We start from the raw sequence: 25669 nt of genomic DNA, 5'->3' as shown, positions 1-25669 counted from the left end.
ATCCACTAAGTGCATGTGGTCTTCTAATCGTATAAGGGCCCGAGTAGCTTGCTTAATCAAGAAGTAAAGCTCAATTGTGGATTAGAAGTTATAAACCTAATGCAATAAGGACTTCTTAAGAGTTTCTTGATGGGCAAGACTCTTAGGTACATGCATATAAATACAAGTGCACCTGCTCAACCGATCAAGCCAACCCACACAAAAGACTTCACCCCATCTAGAATGAGTGTATAAAGGGATCAGATTGAGGAGATGTGCTTTTGTATATTCTTGATATCTGATCACTCTAAAACCATCCATCACTCTCTTTAGCCAAATTGAAAACCCACATCAAATCTCACATCAACTTCAATAAATTCCAACCTAAAATCTCAACCCCAACGAGAAGAGTTGGTGGGAGTAGTGAAGGGGAAGAGTGGGTGTCATGTTTGTGCGATGGGTTGGGAGTGATTCGGTGGGGAGATCAATTTTTGGGTAGATTGGGGTGCTGCAATGGTGCTTTAGGGTAGCTTGGGTGGTGTTGCGTGTGTCAAAGAAGGTGGTGGTCAACAGTTGTGGTTGGGAGGGAAAGGAGGGCGACGGAATTGTTGGAATGGGGGTGGGTCTACTGGGAAGAGGGTAGGGTTGCTGGTGTTTTGCCAATTAGAAATGTAAGGTTTTGTCCCTAAATTTAACATAAAATGTAACATGAGGACCAATGGTGCTAACAAAAGTGAAGTTTAGGGATTACAACAATCATTTTGCTAATTCAAGGACCAAAATGCAAATCGGGTACAAATTCAAGGACCATTGCTACTATTAAGCGAAAACATAATTGAGCCCTAATTCTACAAACATAGAAAAATACTTTTGGTTTGTTGTTTCTTTTCAATGGTTATCAGGTATTTGATAGATACATTGAATATCAAAGAACTTTTAGAGTTTTAACTGGAAGTTTGGGGGCTTTGATTTCTTGTTTGACTATAAAGGCCTTGAAGTATTGGATATTCAATAAAAAGTCTTGATAGTTCCTTCTTATTCTTCATAATTGACAATTGCTTAGTGGGAATTAGTTTGGGTTTTATTTTACATGGCCTTAAAGTGAACAATACAAATTGTCTTGTGATTAATTGACCAAGTGGGAGAATTTAAGACAATTATTGACTTAATCCACTAATTAAGTGTACGTCGTCTTCTAATCATATAAGGGCCCGAGTAGCTTGCTTGATCAAGAAGTAAAGCTCAAGCTTATCGGATTATCTCTTGTGCAAACACAAGAGCTAAGAGGATTCTTAATTTTATATGGATTGAAACAACCTAATATAATGCAAACAGAACACTCGAATGTTTCTTGGTGGGCAAGGCATGTGGGTGATGCATATAAATAGAGGCCCCGTCCCTTGTAGTTAAATACGCACTCAAATAAATCTCACCGCATCTAGAGAAAAAGTATATAAGGAACGACATAGGCGAAGAAGATCCTCTATTTGCTACCATGTCAATCAAGGTTAGTGTTAGAGTTTAAAAGCTAAGTTAGAAGTTACATTTTCTTGTCAACAATCCTACCTAAATTTGAATTTCTTGTGATTATTATTATTTTTTTCTATTAATATATTAAAATGTTATTAGATTCTTGGAAATACAATCAGAGATAAAGATGTGAAGAACAAGAGTCAAGAAGCAGACATCTTTAGTCGTTAGGTTAGCCCATAGTATATGCATATCTGAGATATAATTTCTCACTAAAAAATACTTACATATAAATTAATAATGATGATGTTTTAACGAAATGGTTTTATCTTTTATATATGTAGGCGACAATTTCTGTAGGAATATATGGATCGATTCAGGGCGATGTGAAAGGTTGAGACTACCGATATGTTCTATGTACAATGTTTATTGGTATAAGTACACTTGACCATGCCGTTTTGTCAACAAAAATAAAAATAAAAATAAAAAGCGTACGTTCTTGTTAAGTAACCACCTAAATCTGTTAACCTTTAGACATCTTACTTTGTATGTTGAATCCAAAGTTTTTCTGGTTTTATCGGCGAGTGTCACCCTCTAGTGACAGGTTCAAGAAACATGGCATATATTCCAAGTGAGCTTCTAAGGTATATGAAAAAACAAACATAAATAATAATTAACAAATTAAGCAAAGGGTACGTGACATGAGATTCTCTCAACAAGTCTCCTTGGATGATCCGTGGTTTTTTTTTCTTTTCTTTTCTAGTACTCTCTTGCGGTATGATTTGAGTCAAATACGTAAACAACATATATTCGGTGACATAGAAATGTACGTGACTGAATAGAGGCTATTCAGAGACCTACGAGATTCTTTCCCAACAACTTCCACTTTTCACTCCAATTGTTCTTCAAGGGTGGGGTCCGCATATACCGACATTGTCCTTAATTTCACCATTTAGGTCCATTAGGATGGATCAAGTTCATGGATACATCAAGATGTAGGGTTCTATATCTCAGAAGGTCCAAGTACAATTATGAACAATCCCGTTTTGATTTGAGGACAATCGTGTATTTTATCCACAATTCCTAACATTGGCACATGGTTAAACAGTAGCATTGATATATACTCGTTGCAGTGCAGCTGGGCAAGATTTTCGATTTAGTCGGCAGAAGGTGACACCCTAAAACCTGTAGTTTTAAAACATGTCCTTTGTGTCCACCTACCAGAATGAGGAGACTCAGCGATTGAGAATAACGACCTGTCTTTGTGACGGTGACCCGAGGATGTGATATGAGACAGACATTATAGACTGACTATATGATTTCTTTTAATTTCGTCGCTTTCTTAGCGTTTCTTAATTTAGGGTTAGGTTGGTGACTTTGTTGGTTTACCGTACTGATTCCACCAATTATTATTCCAAGTGAAACAAAAAGGCTTTTGTAGCTCTTGGTCTCTTTCGAGTCAAAAATATAGTAGGGTTCATGCATGCAACAAACTAAGGGTCAGCTATCAGCAAGAAAAAAAGGGGAAAAGGAACGGACAAAAGAACATTGGGTGGAACACACACTTGTACTAAGATGGCGACCAAAGCAAAAACTTTGGCTAACAAATCATCATCTTCTTTAATGTTTAGTTTCTCATATTCCCCTTGTTCTCGTCGATATAAGTAGTAACCAACATTAGTAACGAACATGGTGCGTCACGAAAGTGGTTAACGAGATGTCGTTATCGTATTAAGACGGAAATTATGTGCAATTGTTGATTTGATATCCTCTTCTTTGGACTCCATATAATAATTTCTATTAGAGTTAATTATGTGCATGGTCAAATAAGAAGAATAGAATACATGTATTTGTATTTGGAAATAGTATCAACAATGATTCTTTCTATGGCTACGTTTGTTCTTTTCGTTAGATGTTTGTTTTAATCGCGAAGTTTCTTTGTTATGTATATGCCACCGAAATTAAAAAGAAGTTTTTGTTGTTGTTAGGAAAAGTCTTTTGGGTCAATATTATTTATTTTTATCAGAGGCTATCTGTCAAATAAAGTTGTAAATGGGGTCATATTGTTAATTCTTTTTCAACAATGGCTGCTCTTTATGTCCTTTTGTTTCTGTAGGAACAGACCTAACTAATCCTCATATGTATTATCTTTGTCATCGTATTTTAAACGATTTTGTGAACAACGTAGGCAATAACAAACTGAAGTTAAAATGAGATTTTGAAGGAATTCAATTTTTGGGTCAGACTCAGAGGTGGTATTCTAATTCCTGAAAAACTAACACATTAGGAATTCATCTTTTTTACTCATTATATCCTCACACAATTTTGAAAATTCCAAATTTGCCATGTACTTTAACCCAACAATGAGAACATTTTAGTAATTAGCACTACTCCTACTCGAATTCCATATGGTTTAGTAAACAACTTTAATAGGAATCTGGAATCTAACTCTCCTCAATCCATATGGTCTAGTAAACAACTTCAATAAGAATCCGGAATCTAATTTTCCTCAATCCAACTCCTCCTCAATTCAATTTCTCAAACAGAATGGTGTCGTATTTCTATATTGTTTGGGAGAATTAACAAATGACACATCAACTGTAGTCCTAGTAAACCTCACACCTAACCAATAAAGTCATGTTACAATTTGTCACTTGAGAAAAGGTATTGAGTCATCAATTACAAATTTTGAACAACGTATATACTTGTCTCGGGCTGTTATACTTTGAACAATTAAGACCAAAGAAATACGAATGTGGGAGCACCAATTCACCACCTGGTAACCTGATGACACATGGCAAAACCAGACATCTTTAGACACAATTTTCCTCAAACCTATGAGGAAGGGATCCATACCTAATCAGGCAAGATTAGGAACAGAAGACATCGTTTCAAGCACCACTAATACCTCTGGAGCCCAAGCAGGGCCATGTAAGGAAAGATGGAGCATGGTCAATGTTCGGATTAAAGACATTCAACCAATCAGAAATGGGTATAGTGCCATTATGTGAGTAATGACCCAAACAATACGAGCATTAAACACACTAACTATCTCAAGTTTGAAGTCAAAAGACTAATTGACATGATGAGCGCAATAATGAGTCTCCACTACATGATGACGAGGAACTAGTCACCCAAAGACTTTCCTTCATCAAGCGAAACTATTAAATTTAGGATTAATTGGAGCATTATCACAAAGACATTCGTCATCCAATCAAGTAATATCGATGTTTGAATTCTCAAGTCCAATCCAATTCAATGAAAAAAAATTGTAAAAATAAGTATTAAAAAGGCTTAAATGTCAAAATGGTCTTTTATGTTTTACCTATTTGACCAATTTAATCCCCGTATTTTCAATTTGGTCGATTTCCTTGACCACGTAATCCCCACGAGCCGTTACCACCTAGCCTCGATCTCCCCCTTCTCTCCACCACAATGTCAATCTCCTGCCTTTTCGACCCCCGCGGAGCTGCACCCTTAGAGTGCTTCCAACGGCCAACCCTTTGCCCAAGGGGGCCTAGGCCCAAAAAAGGTTTCCAGTTGACAAATGCTACTATGGCAGATGGTGGGCTCCACAAGCCTGGGCTAGCCCAAAGACAAGAATAGCTTGAGTTGTTGCCTGAGTTTGCTGACGTCAATGATGATGTCAACAATTAAAAAAATTTTAAAAAATCTAAAAAAATACTAAAAATTTCAGAATTTATTTTAATAAATACTTAGTCATATTCTTTACTTCCCACACCAAAACTCTACAAATTCATCTCCTCATATCTCATGTGAATAGTGGTTGACATGGCAATGAGTGGAAACACCACAAGCCTTTTGCAAGGGCTGTCACTATTTACATGAATAGTAACAGTCATTTGCCTTGCCCTTGCCCTTTGTCATGGCAAATGGGTGGAAGTGCTCTTACACTGGTCCCTCCTTCCCAACGCGTCTTTGATTAGTTAATTATTTGTGCTTTTTAATATTCAAAGTAGCTTTGAGAGAAGTACCTCCTCTCTCTTTGGAAGATAGAGAAACCCATAAGAAAGGGAGAGAGAGATGTAGAGGAAGACTTTGCTTCTCCAACTAGTCAATAATTTTTGTTATTAAAACTAGTTTTTTTAGTTTTAAATTGAAATTTTATGTTTTATTAATAATTATAGATTTTTAATTACTTTAAATAATATTCATGAATTTTTTTAACAGTAATTTAACGGAGCTAACAAGATTGACTAACAGAGTAAAACACGAGGACCAAATCGACTAATAAATTGGCCAAATTAGTAAAATACCGGAATTGTTTTAACATTTTAAAGCCAATTAAAAATGAAAATATTGTAAGTTCGGAACACAATTTTCTAAATCGCACGAGGGGCGCTAAATAAATGTAGCAATGTAGGAGTGAAAAAAGGGACACTCACGCAATGGGCACTTTCGTCCATCCAATTCTCATAAAACTTTCTCAACAAATCTTCCAAGCGTGGGACCCACTCCATATCCTCATAGATTTCGTTGCCCCGTTCACGTTTACGACAAGGATCCACCCGCACGTGTAACCTAAGCGAAAACAGAAAAGCAAAACGGTTTCGGGAAAGAGACAAAACGCCAATGCATGTAGAAAAGGCAAATGACAATAATACCGATGCCAAAGAAGTAAATAAATCAAAGACACGAACCGATGAAACCGTTGTCTGTCGCAGAGGCATTAAAAATGAATCTCAAGGCTCACACGTGTGCGTATCAGAAAATGCAGTCGTAGCGTACGGTAGTGATTGCTTTGCTTTATTTTGGGGTTTCTTCTTGTTGGCATTGTGGGTTTTGGTGCTTTTTCTTACTCTCTTTCTTCTGTTGCTCAGATTCGGAGCAATAAAAACGAGATCTTTCACTCACTCTTTTCTGATATGATCTTTCTTTGTGCATGAGATGGACTTAACTTTGGCTTCTTTTACTTTTACTTTCTTTTCTTTTTATTGTTTTTATGTGAAATGTAATGATATGTGTTTTTGGGGTAAAATAAAATGTAATGATGACTTGTTTTGTTGGGTGGCTACGTTCACTGTTTTGTCAATTTCAATTTCAATCCTACATTTTCATCAAAATGACATATTAGTGTCTGTAATAACTTTTTAAAAACCTTCCTTAATGGCCAGAGCCAATCCAAGAGCTGAAATGATGCGGAGAGAATTACTCTAAAAAATTACTTTTCTATAACTCCTTTCTACCACCACAGTTACCCGAATCTAGTACAATTACATCAAGGATAAAACTGGATGATAATCGACATGACTTTCCTAAAGAGACTACGAACACCCATCAAACTCAACCAAGTTTCTGGAATGAAGAGACAAAACAACACAAACAACTCATAGGGTTTCTAGAATTTTATTGAACAAACTAGAACAAAACTAAAACAATGCAGACAAAAGGAAGAACAACATTTGCTAATCTTCCTCCGGGACATGACACATATAACTAAAATAAAACATTTATGACATGTTTACTAATTCGTAATCGAGTGAGGAGGAATCGGAATTTGGATTCCCATTAAAGTTGTTTACTAAACTATCTGGAATCATGGTAAGAATGGTACTGATTCTTATAAGTTGTTTACTAAATTCCCCTTAATCGGAATTGAACTAAATTGATTGCTAAAATGCCCTTGTTCTAAATAAATTACTTTATATGCAAATTTTTGTTGGGTTAAAGAGGATGGAAAATTTGGAATTTTAAAAGTTTTGTGAGGATATAATGGGTGAAAAAAAACATGAATTCATGATGGGTTGGTTCCCCAGGAATCAGAATACCATATTTTACCCAATAGTCCTATTCCTCCAAAATCATGAGTTGAATTTCTGATTTTGTATGGGCCCACTTACATTTTTATTCTTTTATGTAAAGTAAACACATTAGTAATTCGTAATCGAAATCCAACTCCATATTTTGATATTGATTACCAAAAGAAGGGATGATCAAATAACATCTCTTGGTTCCATAGGCTAATTGCTATTACCACAACAATATCGTAAACAAGGTAAGATTTCAATCAATCAAAGCCAAGCAAGATATGTCATACAAAACAATGCACATTTCTCTTGCAACTGATAGATATACTACATAACACACACATGGAGTCCAATGCTTAGCTTGCTCCACACACCTTTTCCCAAGTACACCATGTTGTTCCTAGTTCGACAAAAATTCACGAGTTAACACGTGTTGTAAAAATGTATATTACTAATTAGGGTTAGGACCAGTTACGTCTTACTAACCCCAGGTTGAAAGGATCTAAGTCGGTTTTATTTGTATTCAAGCTTAAATTGTTCTTATTTGACCTAAGATTTGGTCTAGGGTTAGAGTAAGAGGTTTTGGAATAAGTTAGAACAAGTTTTGAGGTTGCAGGGGGTTTAGAGTTCGGTTCGGGACTTAAAATATATATTTTGGAATTTGAAAATAAATTTTAGATAAGTAAAACTAATACATTTTGGTAATCAAAAGAATTTTTAAATAACTGGAATCATTTCAAACTATTTTAAAAATAATTTTTGGACTTGAAACTTTTTTTTAAATGATTTTGGAAATTAATGATTAATTTTAAATTACACAAACCCTTTTTTTTTTTTTTTTTTCGGTTAGGATAAACAATAGTAATTATTGATGAAAAAACAAAAGTACAAAGCAACTATGATGTCGAACATGGATAAATCTTCTCAAGTGACCAAATTCAATAACAAGTTAAATTGATCTAGAGAGAATCACGCACCCACAACGTGACAAAAATCTCTTATTCAGCAACTAGAAGTACACATGTTGAAACATGTAGTACAAATCCAACTCACATTGGCATAAACGACAGATCCATATTGAAAGCCGAAAGCTAAAAAGAAACAAAACCTTATAGGGAGGAAACAAAACACAATGAACACCTTAAGAGTTCCTAAAATTTATTAGACATAAACAAAAGAAGAAGAAGAACACTACTTCACATCCTCCTGGGCAACCAGAAGAAAGACATAGCGTCTTACCATCTAAACCCATAGTAATGTCTTGAGTAAACCCGAACCTAACATCTTCCCCTCCTTGTAGCTCCAAATCCATGTTGAAGGCTGACAATTGGAGCTAAATCTTTGTGTACGTGGGCCAAAAGACGACTACTATCACAATGATCACAACGTTTCACGACTGCTTCTTCCACACCTCAAAACAAAATAATAAAGAAGGATCTGGGGGGAAAAGGGAGGGAAGGAGAGGAGAGAGGATGGCAGGAAAGGAGAAGGGAGAGAAGGGGGAAGGGAGGGAAGTCGTCGTCCCTGGGGTGCGATGGCTCGAGTGTTTATCCGAAAGGTTTTCTCAGAGAGCGAGGTTTCTTACCAAAGTTTTATTATTATTAAGTCCAAAGAATAATTTAAATTAAGTAAATACTATTATTGTATATTATTTACGTATTTTGTATATTACATTGAATATTAAATATTTATTTATTAATTTAAGCATAAATTAAACTAAAATATTGGACTAGGCTAGAACTCTATTCTAATTAAGATAACTATCTTAACAAGGGAGGCTATAATGAGGGGTAAAAGTAAGGGCTTATAATGAGGGGTTCCTTAATATTAGTGCGTAGTTATTATTAGACTACTTGATTGAACCCTATCATTATATCCCCTCACTTTTACCCTTCATTATAGAAGCACCCCTATCTTAATTATCTAATATTCTAATATGGGACAATAACCCTAAACCCTCTAGATCCTAGCCAAAAATTAATTCAGGAGGACGACGTAAAATTTAGGATAAAATGGATTGAATAATAACTCATGAGCATTAACAATAATATAATGGGTCCTAAATAGTACATTAATTATCGGTAGAGCTAGATCTGTCATTAATGTAATATCATTTATGTAACCCAAAAGTCACTTTTGGTCCCTATAGTTTGGCACTTCAACCACTTTTGATCCTGTAGTTTCAATTTCGTCAATTTTGCCATTGTAGTTTCGTATTTGTAGCAATTCAATGACATGTTAGTATTCTTGTCAATTTTTTTAACGATGTAAGGGGAAATTTCGTCAACCCAAAACCCTTGAGCGTAAAAGCTTGTTTGAAATTCTCCTCAATTCATATTAGGGCTTGAAATTCAACCACTAATCCCAAATTTTTGAAGAACCCTAAACCTAAATGACCAATTTCAAGCCCTAGTATGAAATTAGGGGAGTTTCAGACGAGCTTTTATGTCCAAGGATTTTGGGTTGATGAAATTGCCTCTTGCATTGCATCGTCAAAGAAATTGACAGAAATGCTACTTGTCCTTGAATTGCTAGAAATATGAAACTACGGGGTCAAAATTGACGGAATTGAAACTACAGGGTCAAAAGTGGTTGAAGTGCCAAACTATAGGGGCCAAAAGTGACTTTTAGCATTTATGTAAAATAGTAATTCAATTGTGTGGCTATTGAACTTTAAAAAAAAATAATAATAATCATTGAAATGCTTCACATAGGGTTGAGATTGGAGTTGAATTGGTTCGGTTTTTGACCAAACCTGGCCACCTAACCGACCAAGTCAATAGACCCAAATCCCAAATCGCACTACTACCATGGGCTCCTCACTAGATACATCGGTTCATTGACTTTGACGGTTTGGGTAGGTTGAGTGCAGTTAGATTCACCAAGAGAATTATTTCGGCCTAAGCCAACATGACCTAGACTAGAATCCGACATGTATAATTTCTGCCTAAGCCACATCTTAGTCTGAATCAAGGAGCATTAATGATAATATAATGAGTAGATCCGTTAATGTTTGAAGCGGAGAGGGAGAAACAAATCCTGCAAGCATAGAAGCGGAAAGGAAGATAGAAAGGTTTGCGAACAAAGAGAGATCACAGAGAGAGCGACAGAGGCAGATGAGAAAAAAGGAGATGTTAGGTCCGAGTTTCTTTGTGGTGAATATTAAATATGTAAAAAAACAAGATAGAGATGACGAATAGTGAGTTGTCATGTCAGAAGTTATATTTTATTTAAAAATCAGTCCGTTTGGTTAAACTTGATGACAGAAATATAAAAGAATCGAAACCGGTTGTACTAGTTCGGTTCAATTTTTTTAATCGAATTAAAGAAAAATCAAACCTTACATTCCTGATCTGTTCGGTTCGGCTGGTTTGGGTGATTTTTCAGTGAGATTGCGCAGCTCTAGTTTCACATATCATGTGCCATTATCCATCTATTCCACTATGCTGTGCTATTTAACAACGTAAAATCAACAGATAGACCAAATTGGGAGTAGAAAAAGTGGAAAAAGAAAGTCACAAAGCAATGCAATCATTTCAGTAGTAAAAAAGATTCATGACAAAGAATAGAACTTGTAAAATTAGCTAAGGGTGGCATAGTAGTAAACTATCCAACATCAAAAGTAACTCAAAATGACCAATCAAAAGTAGGCTAGAAGAAACCAAGGTGGTTGGTGTGAGTGGTTCGGCACTCTCATTCCTTAAGAGAGGTCAGGGGTTCGATCCCTGCTTTCGTATGAAGTCACGACTTTGGCCAGCACTTTACCCCTTACGAGCCGACCCGGTGTGAGCGGGGATTAGTCTGGGTTGTGGTTAAGGCTTGAAGGTGCCACCCATAGTTGGGGCCCATCCAAGACCACCTCGTGGTTCAAACAAAAAAAAAAAGTAGGCTAGAAGAGGAGACTAGATCGAGTCATCACAAAAAAGAAAAAAGCTTATGATCGTTGAAAGCACTCAAGCACTTAGTTTTCTCCATAGAGTTCTAAGAATAAAATTCTTAGTGTTCCCCATATTTTTATTCTCTATGGACTTTGCATAAATTGATGAAAATAACAAAGGTAATGATAAAATAATAATAAGCATATATGAGTGACATCCCCTAAGCCTATTTAACTTTCACGGCTCGTTTTCATATATTATCATCAGAAAAGTTTGTCGGCAAGCCAATTGTAGCTACTTCTCGAGAAGGCATTGATCATATTAGGGAAGAAGCATGTATAAAAGAAGGAAAGAGAGTGTACAACCAATTAAGTAAAGATAATACATATTTATGTTGAATGTAACTTAAAATTATTCATAATTGATTGCTTTGTTGGCCATCATGTTATACTTGTTTTTTGCCAATTTATAGAAATGTCATTGATTAAAGTCGAAAAGCTCGATTACAATAGTCACACAGGCAACCAATAACATTAGGGAAGAAGCATATGTATAAAAGAAGGAAAGAGAGTGTACAACCAATTAAGTAATGATAATACATATTTATGTTTAATGTAACTTAAAATTATTCATAATTGATTGCTTTGTTGGCCATCATGTTATACTTGTTTTTTGCCAATTTATAGAAATATCATTGATAAAAGTCGAAAAGCTCGATTACAATAGTCACATAGGCAACCAATCACTTAAACCTATAATTTTCTGAATATATTTAAAAATGCTCTTAAAAAAAACTGTACCATATTTATGTGGGGCAAATTAATGTGTACACTTTGTTTGTTGCTTTGTAATACACTATGGACTCTTGCTCCTAAATCAACTTATTGTATGTGTACAAGAGATCCCTCAAATACTTGTAGAGCCCACTCTGCTTTGTATTTCAGTAATATGAATATTTTATTTTTTAGGTAGTCCTCAAAGATCATAGTTGTAACAAATCACTCAAATTCGCAACTATTTAACTGCTCAATTAAATTGTTATCATTTTAGCGTTTTCTTAAAATACCCATGTTTGTATATTTTAAGCGTCAAATTAAATACGTTAATAGCTTCCAAATTGTCTACAAAAACGAGTACGGTCCAGAACAAATTTCTTAAATAAATTTATTTGCGGAATACTTGAATAGAAGGGGACTCTATACATAAGTTGGTCAAATTTCCTTGTAAAGAAAAAGAAAGGCATAGGTTCACTAATTTACAATATGAGTTTGCATTGAGGTCTTCCTTGTCCTTTTATTGTACATCTAAGCTGTCAAAGTTTCTCAATTCTCAGTCAAAAGCAGTAAGTCCCCAAAAAAAAAGCAGTACGTTTGGCTTGCAGAAGCTCGTGAAGGAAAGCAATTTTTTTAGCTCAGGCTGGTTACTGGTAATTTACTGAGCTGGATCAAGTACACGCATGCACCATTGGAAAATTTGGGAATAATAATAAATGAAAAAAAATCTATCCCCATCAGCCAAAGAGGTAACCAAGAGGCTCAAAATGGGAGCATAATAAGAAAAACAATATAAAGAGAAATTAAATAGAAATAATTATTGGGAAAATAAAAAATAAAATAAAAATAAAAATGATGGGTATTCGGTTATGGGAAGTAAGAGAGCACAGAAGGACATTGACAGGTGGTGGGGGTGATGCTTAAGACTCTGGTCCTTGAAAATTTCCGTTCTTTGAAAAAAGCAAAAAACGTTTTGCAAACAGACAAACAGATTCTGGTTTTCCCCAAAGCCCAAGGCCACAACACAAGAGAAAGAGGATGAGACAAAGCACAGGCAACAGTGGAAATATTACTACATATTTAACGCCAACACCAAGACTCTTCCCACAAGCATAAGTTTGGAGAAAACCCCCCACCCCCACCACCACCACCCACACGAGCGGTTCTCGAAGTGCATGCACAACAGCACAGACTTTCTGCCTTTCCAAACAAACAAGCCCATTTTCCTATATATAAGAGAGAGAGAGAGAGAGAGAGAGAGAGAGGAGAGAGAGAGAGAGAAGAGAAGATCATATCAGTCTCAAAATAAGCACCCCACCTGAGTCTCTGTGAGTTTGTGTGAGAGAGAGAATCAAATTTCAACCGTGTGGTTGGTTTCTTCTCTTCTTTTTGTGTGATTGATACAAACCAGCCCAATTCTCTGTTTTCTCCTGTTCCTTTCTTGTTTAATTTTCTCTCCCTTTCTTTTCTGCCCAACAGACCCTTCTTTTGAGTGAGTGATCTCACAGGTGGAGAGAGGTTTAGATCACTAGATAGGTAGCCCTCCTGTTCCTCTGATCATCACTTCTTTTCTTCATTCTCACAAGTCTAGAAGAAAAACCAAGTGTTGCTTTTGTTCTCTGCCTTGTGGCATTGCCCTATTTCTGTTTGATAAAACACCCATCTTGATTAGCAGCTCAAGTTTTTTACTTTTGCTCTTCATTCTCATTGAAAATGGCTCCTCAACATCTGAAGAGTGATTGTGGTGGTTTCACTAGATATGAAGATTTGAACTTTTTGCCACCTCCTCCTGTTTCTCATCAACTTTCTCTGTCAAACACCTTTGGGGCAATGGTTCATCCTCATTTTTATTCTGGAGGGCAAGATCACTCAGGTACTTCTTCTGAGATGGGGTTTGAGCCTTTCAGCCCCTCATCATCCCAGCTAAGCAAGAAACCATGGGGTTTTCAGCCTCTGGAAAATGGGGGAACAAGAATAACTGATCATGGTGATCAGTATTCTGTGCTTCTTGGGATTGATCAGAAAAAGGGCATGCCTTTAAGTCTTGCTGGAGAGGAAGCTGATGAAGGTAGGAGCCTTGCTGCTGCTGGGAGAACTGGTACTGGTGGGCATACAAAAAGTTGTGCCAGAGGCCATTGGAGACCTGCTGAAGATTCAAAGCTCAAAGAACTTGTGGCCCAATATGGTCCTCAGAACTGGAACTTAATAGCTGAGCATCTTGATGGCAGATCAGGTAACTCTTTTCTCCCTCTCTTTGGATTTGGTATTTTGTAAATTTATACGATAGTTTGTTAAATTTGCAACCTTTTTCTTTTTATTTATTCACTTTTTAAATTTTGGGAATGTATACTAATTCATCTAACATTGTTCATCTAACATTGTTCTGTTTTTGATTTGTAGGGAAAAGTTGCAGATTGAGGTGGTTTAACCAGCTAGATCCAAGGATCAACAGAAGGGCTTTCAGTGAGGAAGAAGAAGAAAGGCTCCTGGCTGCCCATAGACTTTATGGCAACAAATGGGCCATGATTGCTAGGCTCTTCCCTGGAAGGACTGATAATGCTGTGAAGAACCATTGGCATGTGATCATGGCTAGAAAACACAGAGAGCAATCCAATGTTTACAAGAGAAGAAAGCCTTCTTCTCCTCAGGCCACCCAGCTTCCAAAGGAATTTGATCACCCTCATGTGACCAATTTTCAAAAGAATACCTCCAGCACTGAATCAACTGTCTCAATAAGCACCATTGACGACACTCAATCTGCTTCAACATGCACTGAACTCTCCCTCACTCCCTCCACTAGGCTACCTCTTAGCTTTTTTAGCAAGCTCCATCCGTTTCAGCAACGCCAGAACTTTGGATCTCAGATGCGTATGTGTCCTTAATTTGCCCCCACTTTTACTCTATACATAAATCATAAAAAATGCATGACCATTTTGTTCTTGGGGTTTAAAAAAAATAAAAAAATTTCTTTCTCTGGTGGGGCTAATTAATTTGGTTTGATTTATATTTGATTACTTATTCTTCTTGTTGTTGCAGGCTCATCAAGTGATGGGGGTTCTGGAAAGATCATTGGCAATGGGAATGGCTCGTGCAAAACTGGACCTTTGGGAGGAGCTATGATGGGTGTGGACCAATCCGGTCATCAATCAGATTCAAACTCAGATTTTTCAGGGGATGAATCAGTCACCACTACTAGGACCAATGTGTCATTGTCTGGGGAAAATCAAAACCAAAATCTGAATAATAATGAGAAGATCAGCATGTCTTTCATTGATTTTCTTGGAGTAGGCATGGGTTAAAAAAAAAGATGTGGGTTTTGGGCAGGAACAAAAGAGAAAAGGCTGGAACTTTAGCAAAAGTGCAAGAGCTTAACCATTGCAGACAACCATGTATCTGTGATATGCGGTAAAAGTGCGTCTGCAAGGAGGGGCATCTCTACAGTCTTTTGATGTGTACAGTTAGTTCTATAAAAGGGTTATAGAGAGCTACAGTAAACTAGGTAAAAGCAGCAGACAGAGAGAGACAGAGAGAGAGAGAGAGAGAGAGTTTTTTTTATTTATAAAAATGATATGAGAGTGGTTCAACTTCAAAATAGTTGTGAAAACGTCTTTGGACTTATGGAGGAAGCAAGCAAGCAAGCAGCAGTGGGGTTTGGTTTTGTTACTTTATTCTCTATGTGATGTTGTTTGTTTTATGGCATTTTGCACACGAGGCAGAGCCAAAGTTACTTGTTGCAGACTCCTGACTCAATGAATGAACCTGCCCGTGTTTCATGACTAGTTTTTATTGCTCTCCATCTCAAATTGTCAATGTCATTGGTTTTTTGGTATTACTTGTTTGACCGTGTTTTCCACGCCCTTGCAATTAATACCCTCCTCTTTCTGCCTACGGTTTGGGTGGTTGCATTGCTACTAAAACCCCTGCCTTTATTACAACATGCACTTATGTGCTAGTACAGTCAATAATGCCAATGCCTTCATGATGGATAAAAAAACTAGTGGTCTGCACATAGGTAATTTGCTACATCCAATAGGGTCAGTTTGGGTAATTTCTTGGATGTAACGGTAACACCATGTATCATGTATCATGTCAGCATAATATATTTATTACTACTACACTTTAAAGTATGAACTCGCCCCACTTCAGGTGGCTTGACGACAAAACATTAGCAATTCATTTAAATGATAACACAATGTAGAACCACTTTATACTTGCGGTTACATTATTAATTAACACTTGTATGATAGTTGAGGGGGGTAAACAACACTATAACTCCCCCCACCTACCCAGTTATAATCTCGGTAGATTAGTAACAACATGTTTATATACGACTACGCTAAGAGATTTCTTGATCTTCATAATGATAAAATATTATCAATTTAGTCAAAATAATAACATAAAGAAGAATGACTTTAAACATACAGTTATGTACCCGTGTTACATTATTAATTAATGTACAAGTGTTAGGATTTAGTTAGCAACCAAGCATGAAATTTCTTGATCTTCATGACAACAAAATATTATCAATTCAGTCAAAATAATAACATAAAGAAGAATGACTTTAAACATACAGTTATGTACCCGTGTTACATTATTAATTAATGTACAAGTGTTAGGATTTAGTTAGCAACCAAGCATGAAATTTCTTGATCTTCATGACGACAAAATATTATCAATTCAGTCAACATAATAACATAAAGAAGAATGACTTTAAACATACAGTTATGTACCCGTGTTATGATTTAGTTAGATTGATAACACTGCGTAAGACATGTTACGTGGTGTTATGATCGCATAGTAATTTGCCTACATTTAGTGGGGTCTTGACAAGCAAGGGAAAATAAAAGTTGGAGTGGGGTAGCTTTTATCAAATGCATATCTTGTAGGCGGGAAAATTGAGCTAATCATCTGTTTGTGCAGAGAGAGAGAGAGAGAGAGAGAGAGAGAGAAGCGTGGAGGGGTGAGGATAGAATGGTCATATCACTTGCGATTGCTTTTAATTGGCATTTATTTTCAAGGCAAAAGTGGCACACTCATGTCTCATTTTCGTAGTTCAAATTTGTTTCTTTTTAGATAATCTGATCTGTAATGAGGGCCACAATTATGAACACGTTCTTTTCGTTTTCGTTTTATTTTTATTGCGTGGCATTTTGCGGTCACCGTAATGCGACAGAACCTAATTAAAGCAAGGGCTAAAAATCGAAAGGCCAGCATTCATGAATCACGTGGAGAGGTTGGGGCCCAAAAATGTATGGAAAAATAGGATGCCAACCGTGCACTGTTTGCAACTACGAATAATGAACCTGGTTTTCATTCCTTTTTGGTTATGGACATTATTGGAGTGTTTTGTTTTGGGCCTTTCTTCCAGCCTAAAAAGGAAATGGGGCTTATTTAATGTGGACACGAACTAGGTTGTTTTTCATGTCTTGGGCTTTGGCTTTTGATTTTACTTTCTTTTAGTACAAAGTGGTGAACCGTGTAAGTTCTAGAAGGAATTGCCTATTATATTTACATATAGGCATTCGAGAGATTTTTTATTTGCTATTACTCAATAATGTAGGGACATGTCATACTTTTATAATGTAGGCACTACCATGTCATTTTAGTTCTTCTTAGGGGTGGATACAGTCCTAATTGAATTGGTTTCACCTTAAAACAGCAGTCGAATCAATTGCAACAGTTTCGTTTGGTTCAATTTTGACAAAAATTTCAAAAGAAACTAAACCAAACCGAACTAAAACCAAACCAATTTAAGACAGTTTAGTTCGGTTTGGTTTGGCTGGTTTGGGCCTAAGCCAAATTCTCTTTTATTTTGTATTTTTTCAACATTGTTAGCCCATTTGCAACCAAAAAGTGCACAACTTGCTACATACTTTTTCCATTTTCTAGAGTAGCAAACCATCCTAAATCTCAACATGCCACAAAATTTCAAATTTCAATAATTAATATAGCTACGATTCAAATATCAATAAATCAAAAGGTTCATCAAACTTGAAATTCAACATCCATGTATAGTTATCATCTAATTAGAGTTTTGCACATGTAAAATAAAGTAAAATAAATAAATATACAAGTAGACAGTTTGGTTCAGTTTAGGTCAGTTTACAAAAGCTCAAAATTGACCCAAACCAAACCATATACGGTCTAGTTAAAAGTCAAACCAAACCGATAATGACTGTTTTACCTCTTAGATTGAGGGTCTTTTGATGGATCCAACTATCAATGTTGAGTTGAGCTTGATTCTACAATGATGCATGTTGTATGATTTTGAGGAGGAGATTATATTTGTGGGAAATGAGGTTTGAAATTGGGTGGTTCGTGAAAAGGTGTACACTTTCATTCAGTTCAATTTATCACGTTTGAAACTTTCAGTCATAGCTTTTGTGTTCAACGTATATTGGGATCTAGTGGAGACGAGATACGAAGAGCCAAAAGAAGGAACACAACTGACACAACAACAACAAAAGAAACTTGATGATCTAGGCGAAAAGATTTGAAGGTGAAGAATTATTTATTCTAGGCTATTGATCGTGCTATTTTGGAGACTATTTGACGCAACGCGTGATAGCAAGAATGATGAAGAACACAAAAGAAAACAATAAACCTTCAATCCTTGTTGATTCTCTAGATGAGAATAACCAAGAACAAAAGGGTTCTATGCCTTGTTGGTTCCAGCGGAATACCAAGTTGATAGGAAAATAGAGAAAATTCTCTAAGTTTAATATTCAACGTCAAAAATTGTCTTACAATTAGCTATAAAATAGCTTTTATAGTTAGGGAAAACAAACCAAACTCCAAACCCTAGCCAAACTAGGAAAACAAACTTACTTTCTAAATCAAACTCCCAATTCTAATTGAAATAGGAAAACAAAATTACTTCCTAAACCAAACTCTCAATTCTAATTGAAATAGGAAAACAAAAATATTTGCCTAAAACATATTCCTAGAACATTAAGCATTTGACACCTATTAAACTGAAACAAAAAATTATGAGCGATGCGTGTGAATCATCCTCCTCAGGTTGAGAAGAATTCATCCCCGCATTCAAATCTTCCTCGTTAGAACTATCACCATGGTAAGGAAAGAGATGTTTGACATTGAACACATCGGCAATATGTATATGACTAGGAAGCTTGAGGCGGTAAGCATTTGGATTAATCTTAGCCACAATCTCCACTGGACCAATCTTTCTTGCAGCCAACTTGTTGTATTCCCCAGCCTGAAAATGATCTTTTATCAAGATAGCCCAAACAAAGTCACCTACCTCAAATTCGACATGTCGGCGCTTCACATTAGCCACTTGCTTGTATTTTGCATTGGCATCCTTAAGCCGCTGCTTTGTTGTTGAGTGAATTTGCTAAAGTGTAGCCATAAATTCTTCTATCTTGACATTAACTCGCTTCAAATCTGGAACTAGTGCAAGGTCAAGAGGACATTTTGGGTTATAGCCATAAGTAACAAAAAATGGACTGAACCCAGTGCTCCTATTGATAAAGTGATTGAAAGCAAATTCTGCTTGGCTCAACTTTTGATCCCATGACTTCAAATTATCTCCCACTAAGCTTGTTTACACTCAGAATAAACAGTCAATAAGAGCAAGACACGTGGAGGAAACTGGGCATGGTCAGAGGCGCCCTCGGCACTCTACCTACCGATCTCTCTATTAGGGCAACGCCTTCTCCTGGGACACGTGGCACGCTCCCAAGCGACGTCCACAGTCCCACAACGAAATTATCAACAAATTCACACCTCCCAAGACCTATAAAAGGAGGCCAACTATCCCAAAATAAAGGTAATCAGAACTTACGGCATACAAGCCTATTGATCTGTCAGTTGAACTTTCTATTCCCGAACTTACTTAAGCATCGGAGAGCCTTCGGCCGGTACCACACCGGTGCCCTAGGTCTTACCGTGCGTTTGCTCATATTGCAGATCACACAGACTACCGAGGCATCAAGGATACCGAAGGCATAAAATTACTAAGTTGACCCTCAAAGTCAAAAGACCACTTTTTGGCGTCAACAGTTTGGCGCTGTCTGTGGGAATCGATAAAATCGACCCTTTATCCCAAACACATGGGGACCAACTCAAAAGCAATGTTCCTACCACAGGAGGGGATGCCGTTCGGCATGCCTAGCGGGGTTAGCCCTGCGCCAGCCCCCTACACACCGGCAACTAATCCCCCTGTAACCCAAGCCGCCGAAAACGCGGAGCTTTTAGCCCAAGTCGTGTCCCTTCGGCAGGACATGGCTAGGATGCAAGAACACAATAATCTCCTCTCGACTAGAGTGGAAGAAACACAACAACTGCTGAACCAGCAGCAAATGCAAAACATTTAGACAGATCGATCGTCAGAAAGCCTACAGACCCCCCGCCGGCAGAAGAAAGGCAAGAGGGCAGCAAAGGCAACGCCTGCGCCTGCGCCATCTAAACAATTGGTGGTCCCGGCACCAAAAAATAAGCCCCATGTGCCGAAGAAGGTGTATTCCGATTGCCGACACAGGTTGCTAGAACGGGAAGTCGAACGGCGGTCCGAACGGCAGGAATCGCCGATCAGGATAAATGCCCGCCTGGACGATCCCCGACTGAGAAGCATGGGGAGGAAGTCTCCGATACGGAGGATACAAGTCCTGGAATCAACGGCAGAGTTTGACCGAGAATACGCTCCTTCCACCAATCGGTCATCGTCCTACCGTTCGGCAACGCCGACGAAATTCTCTGAAGTTAACCCTGTCAGGTCCCAGCAGCGATCGGTGCATCAAACGGCGGAGGAGATACCGGACAGGGACCCTATCATCCGCCTCCTCCTTCAAAGGGTACAGAAGATGGAGGACGATTGAACTCGCTCTCAGGAGCCGAACTGGGGAAAGCTCCAGCCAGAACCCTTCACCGAGCGCATAAGGCACTCACGGCAGGATAGGGACGTGCAGCCCCTACGCATAACCCCTTACACAGGGGTGGAGGATCCACTGACGCACCTTCATTCTTTCCAATCGGCAGTAGGGTGCCGAGGGCTAAGCGACGAAGGCATGTGCCTTCTGTTCCCTTCCTCACTCACAGAAGCAGCTCTAAATTGGTTCTACTGTTTGGAACCGGGGACAGTCGATTCCTTCGACAAGCTGAAACAAATCTTCCTGAACCACTTCATGATTCAGACAGACAGACTGTACTCTGCCGATGATTTATATACCATCCGGCAGAGAGATGACGAACCATTGCGTGAGTATGCCGCACGATTCAGCCATGAATACTCGAGATGTCCGGATACCGATGACAGGGCAGCCTACGGCGCCTTCAAGAGTGGCCTACGGTCCTCACACTTTCGGTATCTTGTACACAGCAGCAACTGGCGTACTTATGACGAACTCATGAAGCAAGCGGCAATCCACGCCAAAAACGAATACTTCAACTCGAGGGCCTAGCCCACGGCTCAGCAGAGCGAACCCATACAGCGTTCCTCCACGGCACAAGCATCTCCGTTCGCTCCAGCAGCACAAACTGCCGGACACCTTGAAAGCCACAAGCGCAAAGACGCCGGAAGCTCCCAAAGGGGGAATTCCAAGAAAAACAAGGGCAGCTACGGCAGGGACAACTACCGAGCCCCACTACCGGCACATAACCAGGGGACGGATGTGTTCACTCTGCTCAATACCTCCTACGAGGCAGTGCTGATGAACGAAAATGAGATAATCCCGAAGCCAACATTCCGAAAGCCCAGTCGGCAAGACGGCAGGGATACAGGGAAATTCTGCCGATACCATCAGCAGAATAGCCACAATACCGAGGACTGCATAAGTTTGCGAAAAATCGTTGAGCGGTTAATTCGGGAAGGCAAACTGGATCAATACATAGCCAGGCCCCAACAGGCGCCAGTCCCGAACGCTAATCGGCAGATCAACATGATCAGCACGATCAGCGGAGGCCTAACCCTTGCCGGAGCATCTAACCGGTCGATAAAGCAGTATGTCAGGGCGGCACAGTACCCCCAAGTCCTCGGCATTGAAAGTAGCCGTCACACAAAGATGCCGAAAGTCAGGTGGGAACCCATCACCTTCTCTGAGGAAGAAGAGGAAGGGATCATCTACCCACATAACGACCCTATGATCATCCGAGCCGAGATTGTCGAGTTCGATGTCGGACGAATCCTGATTGACAATGGGAGTTCGGTAAATGTCATCTTCGCCGATGCATTCAAAGAACTCGGGATAGATGACAGCCAGGTCAATCGGCAACTCTCGCATCTCCTAAGCTTTTCGGGAGACCTGGTCCAGCCAATCGTCAGTGTCAGTCTGCCAATCTCTTTCGGTGGTGGACTGTCCTACGGCATACAACATTATTGTCGGCCGAACGGCGCTCACGGAAATAAAGGCCCACTTGTCCCCCCACAAGCTACTCATGAAGTTCCCAACCTGCTACGGCACGGGGGCAATCAGGGGCGATCAATTGAGCGCTCGGAACTGCTACGCCACAGCGTTGAAATCGGCAGCTCCACACAAGCAAAAGGAAACCTTCACGGTCGCAGACTTGCCGAACGGCAATGAACCAGTAGACGATCCAAGGGATTAAATGCCCACCCCGGTGGCACAACCTGTCGAAGATCTCGAAACGGTGGCGCTGGACGAGTGTCAACCGGAACGGTGTGTAAGGATCGGTACCATGCTGAACGCCACCCTCCATGCCAAATTCATCCAGTTCCTTCGGCAGAATTCGGAGGTCTTTGCCTGGTCCTACAACGACATGCCGGGCATATCCCCTGATATCATCAGCCACAAGCTGAGCATCTCGCCAGCATTCAAACCGGTCAGGCAAAAGCGCCGATCCTACAATACCGAACGGTATGAAGCCATGAAGAACGAAGTGGACAAACTCATGACCATCGGCTTCATCCGGGAGGCTGTATACCCGGATTGGCTAGCAAACTCTGTCATGGTTCGGAAGGCAAAAGGCGGGTGGCGAATGTGCCAGGACTATACCGACCTCAATAAGGCCTGTCAGAAGGATAGCTTCTCGTTGCCACGCATCGATCAGCTGGTTGACGCCACTGCCGGTCACGAGTTGCTCAGCTTCATGGACGCATACTCTGGATATAACCAGATCTTCATGCACCCTGCCGACAGCGAACACACGGCGTTCATAACAGACAAAGGCCTGTATTGCTATAACGTCATGCCGTTCGGCTTGAAGAATGCGGGCGCAACCTATCAGAGACTGGTCAACCGAATCTTCGCCGAGCAGATCGGAAGCACCATGGAGGTCTACGTGGATGACATGCTAGTAAAGAGCCGAACGGCAAGAGAGCATCTGAAAAACCTATCACTCATGTTCGGCATCTTGAAAGAATGAGACTCAACCCGACGAAGTGCGCCTTCGGCGTATCTTCCGGGAGATTCCTCGGTTTCATGATCAGATAGAGGGGTATTGAGGCAAACCCCGATAAAATCAAGGCCATAATCGACATGGAGGTGCCGAAGACACAGAAGGACATCCAGAGCCTTACCGGACGAGTGGCAGCCCTCACTCGTTTCATCTCCAAAGCCACAGACAAGTGTGCACCGTTCTTCAAAGCCCTGAAAGGGGGCAAACACCATATAGAGTGGACTGCCGAATGCGATAAGGCGTTTCAAGACTTGAATGACTATATGGGCAGAGCACCGCTACTTTCCAAACCCCTCCCTGGGGAAATTCTCTCCCTATATCTATCGGTATCCAACACTGCCTTCAGTTCGGTACTGGTACGAATACCAGAGAGGGCGGAGCTACCGATTTTTTACGTCAGCAAGGCCCTTCAGGGGGCAGAGTCTCGGTATCCCCCACTCGAGCAGTTGGCTTTGGCCCTGGTCGTTTCTGCCCGGCGGTTGAGGCCCTATTTTCAGGCCCACACCATCATCGTTCTGACCAACCAGCCACTTCGGCAGGTTTTTCAAAAACCAGAAACATCCGGAAGGCTGGTGAAATGGGCGATCGAGCTAGGAGAATTCAACGTACAGTTCAAACCCAGGCCTGCCGAAAAAGGACAAGCCGTAGCAGACTTCATCGCTGAACTGACACCTTCGGAGGCTTCAGAACCTGAAAAAACCCCTCCACAGGAAGGCCTACCGAATGGCAGTCGTCTCGACCAGTCAACTCCTTTTTGGATCCTACACGTTGACGGCTCGGCAAACCAACAAGGATGCGGAACTGGTCTGGTACTTACCGCTCCCGATGGAGCCAAAATTGAATATGCCATCAAGTTTGGCTTCCGAACGTCCAACAACGAAGCCGAATACGAGGCGCTTTTGGCCGGCCTACGGCTCGCCAGAAGCATGGGGGCCATTCAGATCAGCATCTACAGCGACTCGCAGCTAATAGTGAACCAGGTGACTGCTGATTTCGCAGCAAAGGACGCATCAATGACGGCGTACCTAACGGCAGCACACCAACTGCTAAAGAAGTTCCAGGCGTACGAAATTTGGCAAATACCAAGAAACGAGAACAGTCATGCCGACGCCCTCGCTAGACTGGCTTCGGCAATCAACGACAAAGTAGGTCGAAAGATCCCCGTCGAGATACTGACACTGCCGAGCACAGCCATTGCCGAGATCTGCGCTATAGAATACGACAACACATGGATGTCGCCTATTCATGCTTACCTAACGAACGACACTCTCCCTGCAGACAAGGCCAAGGCCAGACAGTTGCGTTACCGATCGACAAGGTACATTGTCATCAACGACATTCTGTACAAACGAGGCTACTCGACCCCCTACATGAAATGTATCAACGAAGAGCAAGGCGAATATGTCCTTCGGGAGATCCACAGTGGTGTCTGCGGCGATCACTCCGGTTCTAAATCCCTGGCCCACATGGCCTTTCGGCAGGGCTACTATTGGCCATCAATGCATCGGGATGCAATAGCAATGGTGAAGAGGTGCGATAAATGCCAACGGTTCGGCAATATTCCCCACCTGCTTGCGGAACCCCTCACACCGATCGTAAGTCCATGGCCGTTCGCCCAATGGGGGCTCGACCTGATTGGTCCAATGCCACAGGGCAAGGGACAGGTTAAGTACGCAATTGTTGCCGTGGACTATTTCACGAAATGGGTTGAGGCCGAAGCCCTAGCCACCATAACGGCGGCAAGAGTCGAAGAGTTTGTCTGGACCAATATCTGTTGCCGCTTCGGCATCCCCTACGCCATCATCACTGATAACGGCAGACAGTTCGATTCGGAGCTCTTCAGGCAGTTCTGCACTCGCCTCAAAATCAACCTGTTCTTCGCCTCGCCAGCTCACCCATAATCGAACGGCCAGGTAGAAGCCGTAAATAAAATTATTAAGAAACTCTTGAAACGGCAACTCAACAGTGCCAAGGGCGCTTGGCCGGAGAAGCTTCCCGAAGCTCTATGGGCCATACGAACATCCTATCGAACCTCCATAGGGGAAACTCCCTTCAGCCTTGCATTCGGCTCAGAGGCCGTTGTCCTAGTTGAGATCGGTGAGTCTTCTTACCGAACGGAAAGCTTCGAGCCAAAGGCTAACGAGGCGGCACTCGCGTTAAGCCTGGATTTAATCGAGGAACGCCGAACGGTAGCGAACCTTCGGAACGAAGCTTACAAACAGCGCGTCTCTCGGTACTACGACTTAAGGGTCAAATCGCGCTCCTTCATAATCGGGGACTGGGTCATGCGCAAGGTTTCGCTTGCAACCAAAAACCCAACGGAAGGAACCCTCGGACCTTCCTGGGAAGGACCCTATGAAATCATCGGCATCCTTCGATCCGGCACCTACAGGCTCCGAGGCACAGATGGGAAGACCCTCGGTCA

The 25669-nt window shown here is 40.3% G+C and overlaps 2 protein-coding genes across 2 annotated transcripts in view; both read left to right on the top strand.

Annotated features, from left to right (window-relative positions):
• Window positions 1-12843: 12843 nt before the first annotated feature.
• LOC148292887 (uncharacterized) lies at window positions 12844-15647 on the top strand. Its single transcript, XM_088244372.1, has 3 exons — window positions 12844-14101; window positions 14269-14736; window positions 14905-15647. Exons 1-3 carry the CDS (start codon window positions 13582-13584, stop codon window positions 15165-15167), a joined length of 1251 nt encoding a protein of 416 aa, XP_088100498.1. The 5' UTR covers window positions 12844-13581; the 3' UTR covers window positions 15168-15647.
• Window positions 15648-23507: 7860 nt separating this feature from the next.
• LOC148292886 (uncharacterized) overlaps window positions 23508-25669 on the top strand; it is a 3937-nt gene continuing 1775 nt past the window's right edge. Inside the window, exons 1-2 of the mRNA XM_088244486.1 lie at window positions 23508-25117; window positions 25211-25665. Of these exons, the coding sequence (XP_088100612.1) occupies window positions 23508-25117; window positions 25211-25665 (2065 nt within the window). The remainder of the gene's footprint in view (window positions 25118-25210; window positions 25666-25669) is intronic.

This window comes from Prunus avium, chromosome 7 (genome assembly GCF_965620075.1).
Source record: "Prunus avium chromosome 7, drPruAviu1.hap1.1, whole genome shotgun sequence".
NCBI classification, from domain to species: Eukaryota; Viridiplantae; Streptophyta; class Magnoliopsida; order Rosales; family Rosaceae; genus Prunus; species Prunus avium.
This window is presented reverse-complemented; position numbering and strand designations above follow the sequence as displayed.

Bases quoted from the DNA above. Each gene is read 5' to 3' on its own strand.
- LOC148292887 (XM_088244372.1), top strand. From the start codon at position 13,582: ATGGCTCCTCAACATCTGAAGAGTGATTGTGGTGGTTTCACTAGATAT. The intron at 14,102-14,268 runs GTAACTCTTTTC...TTTGATTTGTAG, and splicing joins GCATCTTGATGGCAGATCAG to GGAAAAGTTGCAGATTGAGG. The intron at 14,737-14,904 runs GTATGTGTCCTT...TTGTTGTTGCAG, and splicing joins GAACTTTGGATCTCAGATGC to GCTCATCAAGTGATGGGGGT.